The sequence below is a fragment of the Panthera onca genome, chromosome B1, assembly GCF_046562875.1.
Source record: "Panthera onca isolate mPanOnc1 chromosome B1, mPanOnc1 haplotype 2, whole genome shotgun sequence".
Taxonomy (NCBI): domain Eukaryota; kingdom Metazoa; phylum Chordata; class Mammalia; order Carnivora; family Felidae; genus Panthera; species Panthera onca.
The window spans coordinates 202,111,489-202,130,853 of NC_138342.1; the positions used below are offsets into that span (position 1 = coordinate 202,111,489).

General features: G+C 41.8%; 1 protein-coding gene across 3 annotated transcripts in view; it reads left to right on the forward strand.

Annotated features, from left to right (window-relative positions):
* CSMD1 (CUB and Sushi multiple domains 1) overlaps positions 1–19,365 on the forward strand; it is a 2,002,273-nt gene that overhangs the window by 1,833,339 nt on the left and 149,569 nt on the right. For all 3 annotated transcript variants that reach the window (XM_078445226.2, XM_078445227.2, XM_078445228.2), the window contains 5 exons: positions 3,402–3,590; positions 11,812–11,989; positions 14,099–14,244; positions 15,039–15,119; positions 16,123–16,236. In XM_078445226.2, the coding sequence (XP_078301352.2) occupies positions 3,402–3,590; positions 11,812–11,989; positions 14,099–14,244; positions 15,039–15,119; positions 16,123–16,236 (708 nt within the window). The remainder of the gene's footprint in view (positions 1–3,401; positions 3,591–11,811; positions 11,990–14,098; positions 14,245–15,038; positions 15,120–16,122; positions 16,237–19,365) is intronic.

A 19,365-nucleotide genomic window follows, 5' to 3' on the forward strand; every position in this document is an offset into this window, starting at 1 on the left:
CGATGGGTATGGGGAGTTCAGATAACCAATAAAGAACGTTCAGTCTCACTGAGGAGTGAGAAACAGGGTCATATCCTTGTTACAAAAGAAGACAGATGTGCCATTGGAGCCATCATAATGGCTCCCTGGGACACAGGGAGCATCCTTGTGTGTGCACTTCGGGAATTCTCTGGACTGCTGCATGTGGCTCTGTGGCTCCTGGAACCCCCTTCATTTTTCCAAGGAGCGGGAAACCAAGCTCTTGAGGGAGGGTTCAAAGTCACATTCACACGGACGCTGATGCAAATTAGAGTGACCCTCCCTGTGGCAAGGCCGTGAGGAGACCCGTGTGAATTTACATGTGGTACATGCTGTTTCCCGTGACAGTTCATTAGGAATCTCTATGCACTGGGGCACCTAGGTGGCTCAGTTGGTTGAGCGTCCGGCTCTTGGTTTCCACTCAGGTCATGATCTCACAGTTCGTGAGTTCAAGCCCTGCATCAGGCTCTTCACTGACAATGCAGAGTCTCTCTCCCTCTCTCTCTGCCCCTTTCCCGCTTACACACTCTATCTTTCAAATAAATAAATAAGCTTTAAAAAAACTTTTAAAAAAGGACTTTCTGTGAGAGCACCCATCTGCGGTTCCCACTGCTTTCATTGGTACCCCAAGGGGTCTGCCAAACCATGGCTAGAATCTTTCACTGACGACGGTGCTCTGTTGAACGCCGTCTTGATTCTGCTCACGTGGAAACCGCCATCCAGTTTTGATGTATATTTATATACATATATATGTATGTATATATAAAGGTTTTATTAGCAGTTGTATGTGATACATTAGAGGACCCATTTCTCCAGCAGAGTTTATTATGCTTCGAGCAAAACAAGCATGAGAACGAACTGCTGATTTCATTCTAAAAGAGTATTATAAAGAAGGAAATTGGTTGACAGTTGGAGCCCAGTATGGGATTCTCCGTTCTTTTTGTGAACCTGCTTCTGATAAAGTAAATTTAAGCTCAAATAACAACATTGCAAGCACTGTGGGTATTTGCTAGGCCATTTGGCCCTGGCTTTCAGGAAAAGGCTGTTTTTATGGCTTTCAGGGTGAGGTGGCCCTTGGGGGAGGTGGGTGACTGGCTGTGGATTTGTCACGCTGGCCCAGGAAGGAGCACAGTAAGGAAATGAAGAAATAGACAGTGTGTGTTTGTGCATATGATGGTGTAAACATGTACAGGTGTGTGCGTGCATATGTGTGTGTGCGTGTGTATGTGTGCATAAACGTGTATGGATGTGTGAGTGTGTGCGTGTGTGTGCATGTGTATGTGTGTGCAAACATGTACGGATGTGTGAGTGTGTGTGTGCATACACGTGTGGTATTTCTGTGTGTGTGCATGTGTATGTATGTGCATAAACATGTACGGGTGTGGGTGTGGGTGTGTGTGCATACGTGTGTGGTGTTTGTGTGCATTGTATGTGTGTGCGTGTGCATCCATGTGTGCACAGCGTGTGCACCTGTGTGTTCATGCAAGTGTAGTTCAAAGAGAAAAAGACGTGCCGATTGGTCTTGGCTTTCTGGTCTGACGTTCCCTGTCCTTATACTCACCAGCACAGTTTTCCAAGCTTCTGGTTTTCAAATAGGATGTGGTAACATTCCAAAAGCAAGTAAAAATGAGAGACTTGCCACTCTGATGCTTGACGTACTTTCCTTCCAGACATGTTTTCCTTTCACTCAGGTTTGAATGCTCTTTTCTTTGGAACAGTTATAGATTTATTTCCCCTTGAAGTCTGGTACTAGGCAGGATATTTCAACAGTAAGATATTTTACTTATGAGATGCAGAAAAAAAATTTGGAAAACACCTCTGTAGAACGTGCAGCTATTGTCTTTATGCTGGATCGCAAATGCCAAAATTGTGAGTTCCAAGCACTTTTTCTTTGGCAAATGAGGGCTAGAGCTTTGCGTTTTGTTAATAATAATTGTGCTTATGATGCTTATTGATCTGGAATAAATCCTTAAATAGGTGATTTTCCCTTCTATTGTCTCAGGAATTTCATGTTATAATTTAGCTTCACCAAAAAGGAGTCCCAGAAACTCATTATATAATTGCTAAACTGTTTGACTTTGTATAAATAAGTTATATCTCCATACTGAGTTATTAAGCCTATGTGTCAAAAGATGGCATTGAGTTAAAAATACTCCAGCAAGCTTTTTCCTCTTATTCTCAATGCATGATAGGTGCAACTCCCTATAATAATGAAGCGCATTACAAATAAAATGGAATAAATGTATTATTAGCACATCACAGTTGATAAAGCCTCGTTGCATAAACCACGTCTGTGATGTCCACTCTGATCTTGTTGAGGAGACAGCCCTCGTCCTGTGCTTGCACAGTGGACACCAGAGGGGAAGTCTGCAGCTGCTGGAGATTCACGAAGGCCCCATTTTTTCAGGGGCGGGGGGGGCCTTGGTCTACCTCCAGGTTCTTCCTGGTATCAGCCCCCAGAGGAGCCAGCACCATAAATGACTCCAAGAGGCTTAGAGGCCTTTGCCCTGGTACCCCTTCTGATATCTGCTTCTTGCCTGCCGTCAGTCATTAGCTGCTTATCTGACTCTTGTCCAGAGACATCCAATTGCAAATATAAAAATAAGGAAAGCCAAGTAAAATGTGAAATGAAGTGAAATTGTGAAATTAAGGGATTTTTAATCTTCTAACTACAGTGAGGGTTTAACCATGCTGTTAAAATTTCTAAATTTATCTCACAACATTGGAACTTGCAAAGACACCGTATCAACTGCACAGTATCCTTATTACATGCAAAATATAAATATGTATTATTTACTACATAAACTAGATTTTAGAAAAAAAACATTGTACAGATATTGGTTGCTGGTACAATTTTTCTATGGGCTCTTTTTTTAAAAAAATAAGAAAATGAAGTTGATTTTTAAATTTTATTTGTAACAGACAATTAGTGAACAAATCAAAACATAATAACTCCATATTTCCTAGTTATTAACCCTTAGAATGGAGTGCTAGTATAATTCGCTTCTAAATTAAAGGGAAATTAAGTCCACATTCACCTGACATTCTTTACAGGCAATTTTTATTATCATTTATTTTACCTTTTTAAAAAAGTCAATTCATTTCATATACTTTTTTTTCCCCCAAGGTAAATGCTGTCAAATTTATATTTGGTTTGTGCTTTACTACTTCTAAAGCACACAATCAAGTGTTTATTAATTGCAAGTTGTTTTAATTCCGTTACTGCTACTAATTGTTTTACTTAGATGGTAAGTGGCAACTTAGAAAAGATATTTTTCAAAACTTGCTGGAAACATCCATCTTAATAAACTACCCATGATCCCAGGACTGTCAATTCCATACTAACCTAACTTCTTACATGAGCTTGATTCTGTCCGTTTCAGCCTATGAGTTACAGAACTGCCCGGACCCACCTCCTTTTCAGAATGGTTACATGATCAACTCGGACTATAGTGTGGGACAGTCCATATCCTTTGAGTGCTACCCTGGGTACATTTTAATCGGCCACCCAGTCCTCACCTGTCAGCACGGGATCGACCGAGACTGGAATTATCCTTTTCCAAGATGTGACGGTAGGTTAACCGTTCTTGGCAATAATGTAATTTTCCATGTATATAATAGTGCATTAAATGATTAAATGGATGTTTTAGAGAATCTGTTCACCTATTCAACAAATATTTATTAGCGATCTATTATGGTAAACTCCTTCTACCTAGTATCTCTGGAATATCATATGCCAGTAAGTTAAAAAGATGAACAAATAGGCCTTGCCTTCAATGGTTGTTATAAAGGAAACAAAATAATAAACACACATTTATAATGTGAAACCAGACATAAGAATTGCATGAAGAAGGATGGCATTTGCTTGGGAAGTGATCAGGGACATCTTTATGATGGTAGTGGTATTTAGAATTACGACGGTTCTAATTACGGGATTAGTGGAAGAAAGAATGCTCGTTCATTTTACCCTAGATGTTTTTTATTGTTTAACTTTCACAGTTATCATTTATTGCTTTTATATTTTGGGAAATGGGTTTTGTTTTTTAGTGGGCATTGGAGCATACGTACTATTTTGCTACTCAGAGATAGGGCATCAGAGGTAGAGAGAATAATGAAAGCAGAGACATCCTGGAGAAACAGTCGTAGGAAAGTCGCAGCTCAATAGTACATGATGATCAGGGTTTCTCTGGAGGGCTGGGAATCAGCTTGACCGTCAGTGGTGATGGAGGGAAGTCTGGATTCATCAAATAGCCCTGGTCAGAGCAGAAATCACTTCTTTAAAGCTTCTGTATGGCAGCCTGATTTTTTTTTTTTTTGATGATTTCAAAATTTTTGTAATATCAAGTTGAAGTTAATAGATCAAGCATGTTGTTCATGAAGAAAGCATATGAAACAAAATTTACTGAAAATCTAGTATTCTAACATTATAAATACAGTCCCTTTGAGTGAAAAAAATAACGAAATTACCAACTCTGTGGTTATTTGAAATGCTAAACATTTATATCCCAGGGGGCAAAAGGGAACCGCAACTCGCTGGGTTTCTGTTTCTACTGAAAAAGTAAAAACAAACAAACAAAAATAAACCGGAAAAAAAAAAAAAAAACACCACCAGTGGACTTCTTAAATTAGATTTTTCACCTGTATTTTTCTATTCTACGTTATTGTTTAAAAAACTATGAAAAGAAACTTCAGCTGTATTTTAAAAGATCCTTAGTCTGATGCAAATTTAATAACATATAGAACAGCATTTAAAAATTTTTTTATAAAACTAAGTCTAGCAGTAGCATATCTGGTGCTTTTTATTAAAACCTTTAAGGGACTCCCGGGGGGCTCAGTCGCATAAGCGTCTGAATCTGGATTTGGCTCAGGTCATGTCTCATGGCTCGTGAGATGAAACCCACCTCAGGCTCTGTGCGGACAGCCTGGAGCCCGCTTGGGGTTCTCTCTCTCCCTCTGCCCCTCCCCAACCTGTGCAGGCTCACCAGCTCACTCACTTGCTCTCTGTCTCTCGAAATGAATAAATAAACCTAAAAAAAAACCTTTAAAAACCTTTTTTTTTTTTTACTATTCTCCATTTAAAAACTCACATTTTTTATATGTATAGAATACTTGGGATTGTCATGATTAAACCCTTTTCTTAATTGGAATTTTCCCCTGAATCCTTTGAATTCATCTATGCACGAGAGACTTCTTGGCTTGATATTAAAAAGTAGAACTAAATTGTTAATTAGGCTTCATCACTTTTTCAAGTGAAGTTTTCAAATATAGAAATAAATGCTGGCTTAGAATTATTTTGTCAGCGTGAAAATAACAAAATACATTGTGACGTAGCTTAAAGGGGACGCCACCTCTTATAATGACAACATGATACGTCACACTACCCAGAGCTGGCCACACTGATGCGGAAGTCCTCCAGACATCCAAGTCTGCCCCGGGCTCCCGACAGCACCTGAAAATAGGAGATTTGTCCCCAAGCCACCCTGAGGTTGGAAAATTCACTGAAAGGACTCACAGAACTTTATTATATTATATACTCTATTATATATAATATTATCTATTGTATAATAATACAGCTATTACATACTCTGGTTGTGGGTTAAAACAAGGAAAGGACACATTAAAATCATGGGAAAAGATGCATAGAGTACGGGAGGATGCACCCGTCTCAGAGCTGACTGGTGACAGTGTCTTGAGGAGCTCACCTGGGTGTTGGTGCCCAGAGATTTTCATCCGGGCAGGGCTGATGGCTGGATTGCCCGGTGGTTGGTGTCAGCTTCCAGACCAGCTGACATCCCATGAGGCAAAGGCCCCACCTTCGGTCACGTGGCTGGTACTTCCGGCATGGGTCGCCCCCTCCTGGAACTATTGAGTAGACGCTCTGACCCCCCATGAAGCAAAGCCGCTCCTATCGGGTGTGCGGTAAACCCCCTCCCAGACAGAGGGCTAGACCTCTCCACAGGCAAGGTCAAATGCTTTACTGCACGAGCATCTTTACCGTCGTGTCTCTCTTCATATCTATAATGTCACAGAATAAGACAAAATAAAACATAAGATTCACATAAAATTATATCATAAATTACATTTTCTAAGCAGCGTCCCACATGTGTTTAATATCCTCTCCATATTGGATTAACTTCCAAAAAAACACAAAACAAACGGAGGATATTATTTTATAACAAAAGGTATTTTTACGTGTGAAAGGTTGTGTTTACAAAAAGAGATATAAGAAAAAAAGAGTGTTTGCTAAGCACGGTGGGCTGTTAAGAGGTCTGTCGGGGTCCCCGTAGGCTATGGTTAAGCCCACAAAGGACACCGGCAAGGTCCGATTGCCCAGCATACTCAGCCTGAAGTGCATTTGGGTTTTCCAGTGTGCTTTTTCAGTTCAGGCTTCTTCTTGGTGTATAGGACAAATACACTGGAAAACCATCTTCTAAGATCCAGCCCGTCCACTTCAGGAGACTCTCGGGGTAGAACAGAGATACTGTGAACAACCTCTGGCAACTTTAGTAAAAACTGAGTAATTCAGACAATTATGGCTCAAGAATTCTAAATGTTAGATAAAGTACGATAAAAGTATGATACCTATTAAAAAAAAAAAAAAGGTCTCAAAGTGACTTGAGAAATTCAAGATGTTGTTTTTGCCAGTAACATAATCATACAGAAGTCCCAGTTAAAAAATGGATTATAATTGTTAAAATATGGCTTAAAAAACTTGTTTATTAATTTACTAAATTAATTTGATAATCAAATATGCATCTCTACTTACAAATACAGTTTAAAATTTTTGGATATTTTGTTTACCTAATTAATCTTCTCTTACCTAAATACTTACATAGATATAATTTTAAGATCATTTTTAGAGTTAAGCACTGTCGTGGTGCCTGGGTGGCCCGGTCGGTTAAGCACCCGACTCGATTTCGGCTCAGGTCATGATCTCAATTTTCGAGCCCCGCATTGGGCTCTGTGCTGACAGTGCAGAGCCTGCTTGGGATTCTCTCCCTCTCCTCTCTCTCTGCTCCTACCCTGTATGCTCTCTCTGTCTCTCAAAATAAATAAATAAACTTAAAAAAAAATAATTTAAAACGTATATTTAAAGTTAAGCACCGTCAGGATATTCCTCACCTTAAAGTGCAGTAGGATGTTGATGGGGAACTATCTGGACAGAGATAATTTTTAGGATAATAATGTGTTGCAATTAGTGTATTAGTGACTACATTTAGATTGAATGATTTTGTGAGCAGAACCCTATTCAACCGCAGAACCCTAACTGACATGTGGAATCCAAGTAGCCAAAGAATATGTTATTATGTACATAGTTTTGAAAATTAAGGTTTATCAAGTTGATTGATAAATATAGAAAATAATCTCTCCTAATAGTTTAGAATAAGAATGACATTCTAAAGAATACAACTAACTTGTATTCATAAATATTATTTTAAATACTCCCATTATCAAACGGTTCCTAAGATAGAGCGCAGCGTGTCTATCTCAAAACCATCATAAGGAAACCAAAGTGAAGAAAAACAAAATAGGTCAGAAATACCTACGGCGCCGCACACATTCTGTGAGATTAGGCATTCCGTTCCTGGGTACATTAATAGTCAAGAGTTTAAAATTCATAAATATTCATGCCAAATGTAGGTATTGGTTGTTTGGTACCTTAAGCTTTTTCTTCATGCTCTCATTAGGCAGAAATCTGGACATAATCCTAGAGAAAACCATCCATAAATTATCTATAACTGTCCTAGTGGATATTTAGGGTTTTTAAATTTTAATTTCTGGTTGAAACAACTTAATAAGCTCTTTCTATCCATCTCAGTTCAGAGAAAGTCACTTGGTACATGTGTTGTGGGGAAGAAGCGTAATAAAGAGATGTCTCAGTGCCCCTTGATTTTTCCAAGTGTGGCCTCAGGTAACACGAAGGGTCGGTGTCTCTCCACCTCCCCGTGCCGATGTCCACCATGGCCACCAGCTCATCTTCCAGTATCTTCTGGCTGCACGGGAGCTTGAGTTGGCGAGACACACCCATCCCTTGTTGTCCGAGCCACCTCACAGCTTCACGTTCTCAAATTACAGCGGAGTCGGGTAGGAAGTGAGGGTGGGGTGAAGGCTACGTAGGCACAGATAGGCACTGACTACATTTCACATTGAATGAGGCGTTCAGAGAAGTCGTCACCTCCATCCTGGTCAGGGTAGCTAATGCTAGCTCTAGGAGGTGATGAAAGAAGATACCTTAATGCTCTTTATGTACATAGTTTTCTCTGGAGAAATACATCCAGAGATAACTGGAGAGCTCTCATTAATCATACTCCACACGGCAGCCCTTTCTCACAACCTGTTGTTGATTTGCGTGTGCATACTGTGTGACACTCGACATTCACTCTGGCCCTCCTGGCCACCGTCTGTGCCTTTTTCCTACAACAAGTGATGCTGTGACACTGCTGGAGAGCCTCCGTTGGAACCCAGTTCTGACTGTCTCCCAGGGAAAAGCCCCTGGCCCCGCGGGGCGGCCCCTGCCCTGCCCCCCACTTTGGATACCAGTCGCATGTCCGGGTTATCACCTGTCCTTCTCACTGATGGGCTGTAAATCAGAGGTCCCCATGACTCCCTCCTCCTATGGGACTGATTTGCTAGAGCAACCCGCAGACCTCAGGAAAACGTTGTACTTCCGAGACTCCAGATTTATTACACAGGACGTGACTGGGCAAGAGCCAGATTGAAGAGACGCAGGGGGCTATGGGGATCAATGAGAGCAGGTCGCGGGTGGGGATGAAAAAGAACACGGTCCTTGATTGTGTGTTGGGAGATGAGCAGAGGGTTCTGTCCTCTCCAGCTGAGCCATCTTCCCAGCACCCCAAGTGTTCACGCATCGGGAAGTTCTCCAGACCCCTTCCTTTGGTGCTTTCCAAGTCATCTCATTAACATAAGCGCTGCTGCTGTGGTTGGAAGGGTCTTGCTATGAATAAGGAAGGAGAGCTTTATCTCTTTTGTCATGTAACTTTTATCCAAGGATTTCTGGAGCTCTGTGCTAGGAGCAGGGAGGTATTCCTAATTACTAACTGCATCACGATATTAAAGGTACACTCACGAATATATAAATGAACATGTGTTTATTTACTCTTTGTGTCCGTGAAGTGGAAAAGAGCCTGTCGCGCGTGTGGCTTCTGATTGTGAAGCACGGTGCGGCCGATGCCCATGTCGATGCACTCTCTCCTGGCCAGCTGGGTGCTGTCCTTGTCCTGCGGGGACCAGGCTCCCGGGCACACGGTGGCGAGCCGGGAGGTGCCTCTGCTTGGCTGTGGTGCACTGATCCTCCTGTGTCTAGATCTCCCCACGGAGGCTTCGTGATTGATCTCCAGCTCAGGGTCCACTTTGAACCTCACCTTCGGGGAGAGGGCGGATCCGTGCCTTGCTGAGTCAGGTCACACATCCACTGTCTCTGTGGCCTTAAGTGAGAGGCCACCCGATCGTGCAGATCTCCGTGCGCCTTTGGGACCACTGCAGTGAGGGCCAAGCCTTCTCCGGGCTAACGGGCCAGGAAGAGTGCTAAAGGAAACGTCAACTCTCTTTTCTCTCTAGACTACGGGGCAAGATTTGCCTTGTGGAATTTTATATGCATCGATGGAATATTAGCTCATGTGACAAGCAGTGATTGTTCTTTCCCTCATCATACTTATATAAGTTGGCTTTTATACTTACTTATCATTTGCTTCGTATCTTTCTTCATCACCGTTCAGTGAGCTCCACAAGGCAGCGCTCTGTGGTTCTCCACTGTGTCCCCTGCTCTAACCTCACATCTCCTGGTACATAACCGATTCTCAATAAATACTCATTGAATAAGTTAATGGCGGACTTATTCTTTGACTATCATCCACAAGTCATGGCAAGGATACCTGACTTCCTCAATGTCCTAGAGCTAGTGAGTGACATCCAGAACTTCAGAAGCCAGCAATGTGTCCTACCCAGAAAAATCACCATATTGTTTCTTTTGCCCTTTAAGAGGTGGCACAGTCCTTTTCTGTTTGCTTGTTTTGTTGTGTTTTATCACCATTGGGAAGGGTGCTACTGTGTATAATGTGGTTATACAATTATAAGGTTCAATCTGAAAAGTCAAAATGCACAAGGGAAGTCTTGGAGACGATAGATTGTAAGTCAATACCACATCAATAACCTCAGGTCCACATAAGGTTTGTCAGCCCACTGACTTCCATGTGTTCCTTCCTAAAATATTTTGTGGTGATTGTCTTATTCATTTTCAATTTATTAGTCATTTCTTCTGTCTTATTTATCGTGATCTGAGTTAGGCAGTGGGGATCAAGGAAAGCAGGTGGTGGGTGGAGACAGAAAGGAACACAGTCCCTGACTTCTGACTGCTAATAGTCTGATGGTCTAACGGTGGAGAACAACTACAGCTAATTGCAGCTGCATAATAAGTGAATAACCATGGCCATCCAAGGCCAAACCACCTTTAAGGGGGCAGTAACACTAGAGTCGAGTTCTTAAGAAAGGGATCAGCCCACCCTGGCAGCAGGGTAGGAGAAAAGCGTTTGAAAGATTCATGCAGGGTGAATATTGGCATCATGCGTGGAGGTGAGAGAACGTATGACAGTTTTCTGGGGACACCAGATTATAAGTTTCCGTGGGCTTCAGTTTACAAAGCAAGGTTTGCCTGACTCCAAACCCCACTTATTAAAAATTATGCCATAAAACTTCCAAAATGTTCTCTAAGGCCCCTTCCTCTATGGATTTTTTCCAAAACTTGGACCAGATTCCATCTGTTGTGCCCTGGAACATTTTCTCCTTCCTCTGAAAAAGTACGCAGGGGCATGATTAAGGCCGGATGTCCCATACTGCCTCAGGGCATGTCTGTCATCGGTCAGCACTGTGAATTGTTTATTGAAGTTGTTTTTCTCTTTTTTTAAAAACATAGTTTGGTCTGTTTTCTCCACCTAAATTTTACACCTTTGGTGACAAGTCTTTGAAAGCCCAAGAAGATTCATGCTAGGAACAGCCACTCATCCCACATCTATTGGATTTTGGTTGATTAAAAAGTCTACTGGTTTATGACTTGATGTATTTATACCACTGTCTGAATGTAATAATGCGTTCAGATTATTCTGCTAATATATAGTCACTTCATTTCTCCGTAGATAAGACAAAATAATTGTCATGGCAACAGGGAACACCAGTTCGTTAAGTAAAATAAACAGGGACTGATTGGGGATGGTGAGTCTTTACACCCCTGAAAGCTGGTGAGATGTGAAAATGCTTTGACTTACATAATTTTCTCCCATTTCTTCAGGTATAGATCTGCCAAGAATTGATAATATTTTTGTTTAGGCAAAGAGACTTGGATGTTTAAATAGGTTTTAGAAATCTCACTTAAAACAACGAAAATTTTCCATTATGTATTATGCATAATCTCTCCATAATCCCTTGTATCACATAGCCAATGGATTATCAGCTCAGTCACCCAAGATAACTGGGTAACTGAGTATGGGCTTTTTTTTTCCTTTTTAATTATCTGGGAATGACTTCATCCTGAAGGGATTTTGAGTGTTTGGAGACTCTATTAAATGGAACTTAGATAACTTAGTTCAGAAGTAAAATTCATCTAAGGTTTTAAGATGTTAGGGGAATTACTTTGACAAAGTAGTCACTGAGAAATATTTCACAATTATTATTTCTTAGAAGGAAAATTTCAGCGGAGGGGCTTTAGAGACTTAGAAATATTTAACTGTGTCCTTTCTAAAGCTGAATATGTGGACCTTAATTGTTCTGCTTCCTTTTCAGCTCCTTGCGGATATAATGTAACATCTCAGAACGGTACCATTTATTCCCCTGGATTTCCAGATGAGTACCCAATTTTGAAGGACTGCTTCTGGCTTATCACTGTACCTCCTGGCCACGGGGTCTACATCAACTTCACCTTGCTGCAGACTGAAGCTGTTAACGATTACATTGCTGTTTGGTAGGAGAGCCCTTTCATATAAAGTGATACGCGATTGGGCTAAACCATTCCTGCAGCCAGCTACATGGTGCTTGTATGTCAGATTGACGTATAAGAAGTGAAATTATTAGGGGGATATGGGAAAGGAAACTTAGCAATGAAATCCGGGAGATACAGAGAATAAATGTCATGTCACATGTTTGAGTTTTACTCCATGGTAGATAAATTCAGGGCTACTCTGAATATAAAATATCCCAAGCTTATTTTATTTTACGTTGTTAAGTATGATAAGAAATGGCACGATAAGAACTTGATGCGTCTGGAAATAGCAAAGACATAATCGCACGTAGCCCTCCCTCCATCCTTTGTGAACTTTGCAGAGCTGCCCTTCCATACGTGTAGGAAATACTACGAGCCAGCAAACGGGGGCGGGGATTTGGGTCCTGGTTCTCCTTCCAAAGAGCCACGTGGCCTGGCATAAGTTGTCTGTGTGACCCTGGGCTACCTTTGCATGTCTATGGGGATGACTGTCCTACCTTTGCTTTTGGAAGGGAGAGGTTATGGGGGACACAGAGATTGCCAGGTCCTCTGTGACACTATGGTGGGAGGAGGAGGGGGCATGGACAGGGTGTGAGGAGGTGAGCTTAACTCAGGGTTAAAGATCCACGATGTGCTGCCAGGATGAACTTCCGTGAAAACTGGAGTAATGGCAGGTAACTACACGCTACGCATGCGCGAATGCGTGTGTGCCTGTTGGGGAAGTCGGCATAAATGTTAAGGTTTCTTATTGGAAAGCCTGTAAAGTCAGGGAACAGGGTGAGTTCAGGCTATTGGCAGATCTCAGATACGGATATTACGGGAGTCCGAGCGAGCAGGACGGAGAATACGGGAGCTTATAAATCGTGTGAAGGATTCCAGACTTAGTTCTCAGAGCAAAAAGGACTCAGTAGGTCTTAGGAAGGAGAATCACCTTGACTGCAGAATGCCCAGCCTCACTTTGTGGGAAATATATTAACTGAGGGCAAGAGGGGAGGCCGGCTTTTGAGGCTATAGAAATAACTCTGGCAGGGAGGTGATAACGGCCGACCCAGTGGCTGAGGGAATGAGGAGGAAGCTGAGAACTTGAAATATTAAATTGATCAAGGCAAACTTTATAGTATCAGCCATTTCACCCGGATTAACCTATAGATTTAGCAGATGGGAGCGAAGGCTCTTCATATTTAACAAAGTAGAGTGCCTGTTGCAAAGAACACTAAGGAACGAGAGACTGAAAAGTCTCTTCAACTTTGTGACATTACACATCTCGGTATTTCTAAACAGTGTCCAGAAGGTGGTGGTGTTTTATTCGGTTTGTTAAAAACATAACCATTCAACTGAGTAAATTTGAAGATCTAATTGGCTTTATTAAATGATTCATGAATTGAGTAGCCTCCCATCTGGCAAGTAGAGAGATGCTTGGGGACTTAGGTGTGCCCAAGGAAGGTTTTCAAGGGAAGAAGGGCGGGGCAGGAAGCCATTAGCAAAAGGAAGGATTGTTTCAGGCAAGGTCACCTTCCCTTAAGGAGAAGGGGGGGGGGGGGTCTTATCATGCAGATTAGCTCCTCTTCCCTGAGGTGGGAGTGGATGGAGACAGTCCCAGAGACCTCATTGGCACTGATACTTTCTGAATGATTGGCGGAAAATTTCACTCTAGGAGGGGTTGAAACTGCATTCAGTCTTGCCATGCACTCATGGGGCTGGGGACTCCACCTTGGACTGTAGTTTTCTTTTTAAGCAATTTTTGAAAATCTTTTAGTTCCGTTGCAAGATCTCCATAAATTTCACCCATAATTAAAGAGACACCATTGAATTTAGACTTTCAGATGTAGACGTTTGCAAGGCAACTGATAGGTGGTATTGCGGCCACCAGAATGAATGTGAACGTGTCTCAGTGATTGGTCTGGAAAGGTCAGCTGTGGGGGGAATGGAAGTCAGCCCCGAGTTTTCAGGTGTGCGCGGCAGTCCCGTCACCCGGAGCCCGGGTCAGACCAGCCCACTGATGCCAGGACAGAGTCCAAAAGTCAGAAGAAAATGATCCTTAGTTTCAGCTGTAATTAGGAGCTTTCCATCAAACGTCTCTCTCTTCCCTAGGGATGGGCCTGATCAGAACTCACCTCAGCTGGGAGTTTTCAGTGGGAATACAGCCCTGGAAACCGCGTATAGCTCCACCAACCAAGTCCTGCTCAAGTTCCACAGCGACTTTTCAAATGGAGGCTTCTTTGTTCTCAATTTTCACGGTCAGTGCATTTTCACCTTGTTGAGGCAGGTGGAGAATCGAATTTGGTTTTGCTGGTAGGGTTGACATAGGCCTCCTCTCCAGCTCAAGTTCCTTGATTGTGCCCAGCGAGAGCCTTAGGGGATTTTCTTGAGTTCCATGTCAGGGTTTCCTGTGATCCTCTTTTGCTTAATGGTATTTGATAATGTCAAGTCTGGTTTATGGGAAGCTTGGATTCCTTCCAAGGTAAGTGGATTGCAAATGCAACTGATATGGAGACCCTTGAAAGACATTGAGTGCCTTTGTGGATTTCCTCATCCCTGTCTCCGGGGGGGATCAAGGTAGCAAGCGTCATGTGATTACAGATGAGGCAAAAGCAGATCTAATGGTTTTGAAAATAAATAATTGGGAAAACAGCGTATCAGCACCTGACATCTCGTAAGGACTGTGTCCACGGAGGTCCTCAGATGTGAGGCAGGGGGAGACCTTATCAAATGTAAATATGGACCCGCCACCAGGCCATGGGTGAACCATCTCTGTGGCAGAATCCCAAGTATATGTGAAGTGATTTTATTTCAATGTCATAATTTTTAAAACTGTACACTTCTTTCCCTTTGACTTTATTATATCTTCTTTGGCACGAAATAATCCCATACGCATGTGAAGCTTGAGAATTTTATAAAGCGATGATTTAAACATATAGACATTGCAGTGTCCCTAAGCATTAAAACAACATAAGAGGAATGCTTTTTGTAATATTTTTGTTTATTCAGCAAATGTAATTACAGTTAATTTTTTTCCCCATAAACCATTTAGCATTTCAGCTCAAGAAATGCCAACCTCCCCCGGCCGTTCCACAGGCAGAAATGCTTACTGAGGATGAAGATTTTGAAATAGGTAATGTTTCCTTCACTAGGATACCATCAGCTCAGTCCGGCTTTTTACACCAACTCCTGACTCGGATGAGTAAGCGAGCGAGTACTTGTCAGAAATATTCTAAAGCATTATTAGGGGCTTATCCATAGAGGTTATTAATCGAATAAATACGGCTTTCTTCCTTCATCTCTGTGATGTTCGTTTTCTGAATTTGAATTTGGCTTTTTTCATTTTGAGCGCCTCCTGATTCTGCCCCCCTCCCCGCCCCCCACCGGCATTTTCTAGTTTGTATTTTTCTTTTGAGTCAAGTTTTCAGAGACAGGCTTACACAGATATTTGTGTTTGGTTAGAAAAGCATGTTCATCCACGAGAAGGACTTAATCATGTGCAGCTAAAATAATGATTAGTATAACATTGACCTTTCACTGACACTGGAATGTAATGGTGAATATATTTAATGATCATATTTAGAAATTCTGCTTTATCATTCTATATTAATGGCCTGTTTCATTAAATAATCATCAGGTCACATTAGGAAACCAGCCGTGGCATATGTTTGTGGTATAATTACCATGACCCAGGATTTCTCTGTCTCAGTAACAAATACAACACCCTGTTCACACACCATGTTTCAGACCACTGGTCAAACCACGTGCCCCAATTTCTGGTTACTCATAATGGCTCAGTTAATGGGAACATTGCACTAATTAGGGCAGGGTCACGGTTTAGCCCTCTCTGGATGCATTAAAGCCCTTCTATTCTACATCCTTAAATCCCAAGCGTCTAGTTCCTTCTTTTTTTTTTTAAATAGGATTACTATCAGTTAAGATAGCATTTTTGTGCCTCAAGAAGTGAAAATGCTACCATTTTATTCAACAGACTAAAACTGAACCCAGGTGTCGGTTTGGAAGTGGTCTGCTCATTGACGTCATTTGCTAAGGGGTCATGTATTCCTTTAATACGTTCACACACCCTGTATGTCGTGGAAAGCTAAGCCCCAGGTCTGTTGTGCTGACTCTTGCAGGGGATTTTGTGAAGTACCAGTGCCACCCTGGGTACACGCTGGTAGGAACTGACACGCTGGCCTGCAGGCTCAGTTCCCAGCTGCAGTTTGAAGGCTCTCCCCCAACGTGTGAAGGTACGCACAGCTCAACACTGCCAATGTACTTGTCCACAGAGAACGATGCTGCTGGGAAAGGTCTACATTTGGGCTTTTGGTTCTTTTTGCATGACTCTGAATTTAATCTCTGAGTTAGGATCTCATTGCAATCAAAATTACCTGCTAACAGAAATACCTAATTACCTTTCTCTTTCAGCTATCTCTAAAAGACAAATCAAAGTCCTGTCAAACACAAAGTCTTTCCCAATAGTTCATCAGAAAATTTTCGAACATTTGGCAATGTTGAAATAAGTTAAAAATAAGCACCTGAATAGCTATCACCGAGGGTCCACCATTAATATTTACCATGTATCCTTTGTCACATGTCTGTTTTCTTTTTATCCATCCATTAATGTATCTCCTACTTTTGATGCATCTCAAGGCTAACTACAGGCATCGCCACACTTCCCTCTAAATACGTCAGCATGCATAAAATTATCTAGTGTTTACTGTATTTTGTGTAAAATTTACAAATGTTGAAATGTATGTTTGTTGCATACAATAAATGCACCCGTTTCATGTATTCACATGTCCTTAAAATACATAGACTGTAGGCAATAACAGACAGTATAATTAGATCACTTTTCAAAATATTTGAGGGGCTCCTGGGTGGCTCATTCGGTTAAGTGTGCAACTCGTGATCTGGGGTCAGGGTGCTATCTCATGGCTTCTGGGATCCAGCACCACATCGGGCTCTGTGCTGACAGTGCGGAGCCTGCTTGGGATTCCCTCCCCCCCCCAAAAATAAATAAAAAACAAACTTCAAAATATTTGAAAGCCTCCACTCTCAAGTAGTATTGGGAGAAAAAAACACTGGAAAAAATATATAAATAAGTTGAAGGGTTTTCCAAATTAGAATAGCTTTTATTTTGTGACTTGAAAATCACAGTAAACATTCAATTCATTGAAAGAATGGGACCTCCCCCCTTTCAAGGAATTTGAGCACTATCATTCATTAGGGATGATGAAGCACTCAAAAGTTAGGAAGGGAACACCAGCGCCCCAGTCTGGACTCCCATCAAGTGACCCGGGTGGACCATTAGTCCCTTGGACATCGTGTGCCAGGAGGATGGTCGGTCTGCCTTATTTATGGGATTGCGGTAAAGATGCGGAGAACATTACATTATTCCAGGTGTTACATGATGTTAGTTGCCGTGTAAGAAGCAACTTTCTTTGTACCGCGCTGGTATCGGTTTTACAAGGGCTCACACCTGTGGTGTGGTTCTTGCGGAATGTGGTAGTAACTTCCTGCATTCTCCTTATGAGTCAGGTAGAATCCTAGTCACCCGGGGAGAGGAAAACAATTTTCACCATCATCTGAGGAAGATCTGGAATGAAGTAGCTTTAAATAACCATGATACCTCAGATTAAGTCAAAGAAAAATTACTTCCAAATCGTGTCACTGGGAGAGCCAGTGGGTGTGGGCAGAGAGCAAACCCCTGTAAACACCCAGAGGACCCACCCAGTTGTGGGAGGTGCTGAAACTCTGCTTCACGGGTGCCTCCCTTAAAGTTGGGCCGCATGGGGTGCTGGGTCGGGAGACTGAGTCATTATTTTCTTGGAAAAAAATCAGTGTGTCGGTACCATGTTACGTCAGCAAAAACCATCTACAGTGGATTTTTTTCCCATTTTATATAAAAATTAATGGACGTGCATCGTGTGTTTTTAAGGCACATTTTAATTCCAACAAACAGAGCTGTAAATTTCTCAACAGAGATGACTTTAAGCAAGGACGGTCTTAGTTTATTAGTGAAGAAAAGCATAAATATTTATTTAACACGCACTTCAAAAATAAGGGAAATTACTTTATTATGTTGGCTACCTCCAAGATTAACCTACTTTTTATTTAAATGAAATTAATTCATGACAGTCCAGGAACAGAGTAAATCAGGACAACATGAACACCATTCTCTAAATTACTTGGCTCTCGCACCCGTCTGCGGGGAGGTTTCTGCTAACAAGACACGTTCTCCCAGCTCGGGCCAGAGGGTCTTGCGCCCTAATCTGTAGCAATTACTACAGATGACAGTGTAGTTCTCTTCTCTTACAATTCAGGAGTAAATTCGTTTAAAACAGACTGAGAGTTAGCTTAGCTGCTGTTCCCTAAATCCTCATTATTAAAAAAATAAGTAAATAAATAAAGGAAATAGGGGCTCAGATGTCTTTTATCAAATACTTGATCACTGAATGATAATCTTCCTTCCAGCACTTTCTACCAGTTGGTTGGGCTCAAGGGGAGGGGGTGGGCAATCCCCCAATAAATTATTGATAGAAAATCGTGTTAGTTACAAGTCCTTCTTCTTCACATGTCATCATCCTTTTAGAAGTTCCACTTGGAAAATTATTACCACCTTTTGGGTGATTGATTCTTCCTTGGGAACGAACAGTGGGAGCAACTTGTTCCTTGAAAGGTAGCATCCTATGCAGATAAATTATACCCTGTTGGATACCAATCCTCGTTTAGAAAACACTACATGAGGATCTGGAATCTTTCCCAAGACCACCAGGCAATTCTCCCGTTCGCCCCGGACCCTGGCTGAACGTCCTACAGTTGAACTCAATTCTGATACTCTACTTGGAGACAGGGTCAGACCCCACAGGGTAAGGGCTTAGTCCCACAAGGCTGTCCCCACTCCCGAGGCCAGTCACAAATTCAGGTAATCCCTTGTGCTTCTTAGTGACCCGTTGTAGGCCAGAAGTACTCATGGTCCCTCTTTGGGTTTTGCCCTGTGTTAGAAGAGCCCATGTAACTGAGGGAAACATTTATTTACATGTGTCATATACGTATGTGTGTGTGTGTGTGTGTGTGTGTATACATACACATATATATACACACACATACACATATATATTTATTTATATAATTATATACATATATACATTATATTTATTTATTTATAAAATATATATATAGAAAATTATATTTATGTTTATTTTTGAGAGAGAGAGAGTGAAATACAGAGCACAAGCAGGGGAGGGGCAGAGAGAGAGGGAGACACAGAATCCGAAGCAGGCTCCAGGCTCTGAGCTGTCAGCACAGAGCACAGCGTGGGGCTTGAACTCACGAACCGTGAGATATGACCTGAGCTGAAGTTGGACGCTTAACCT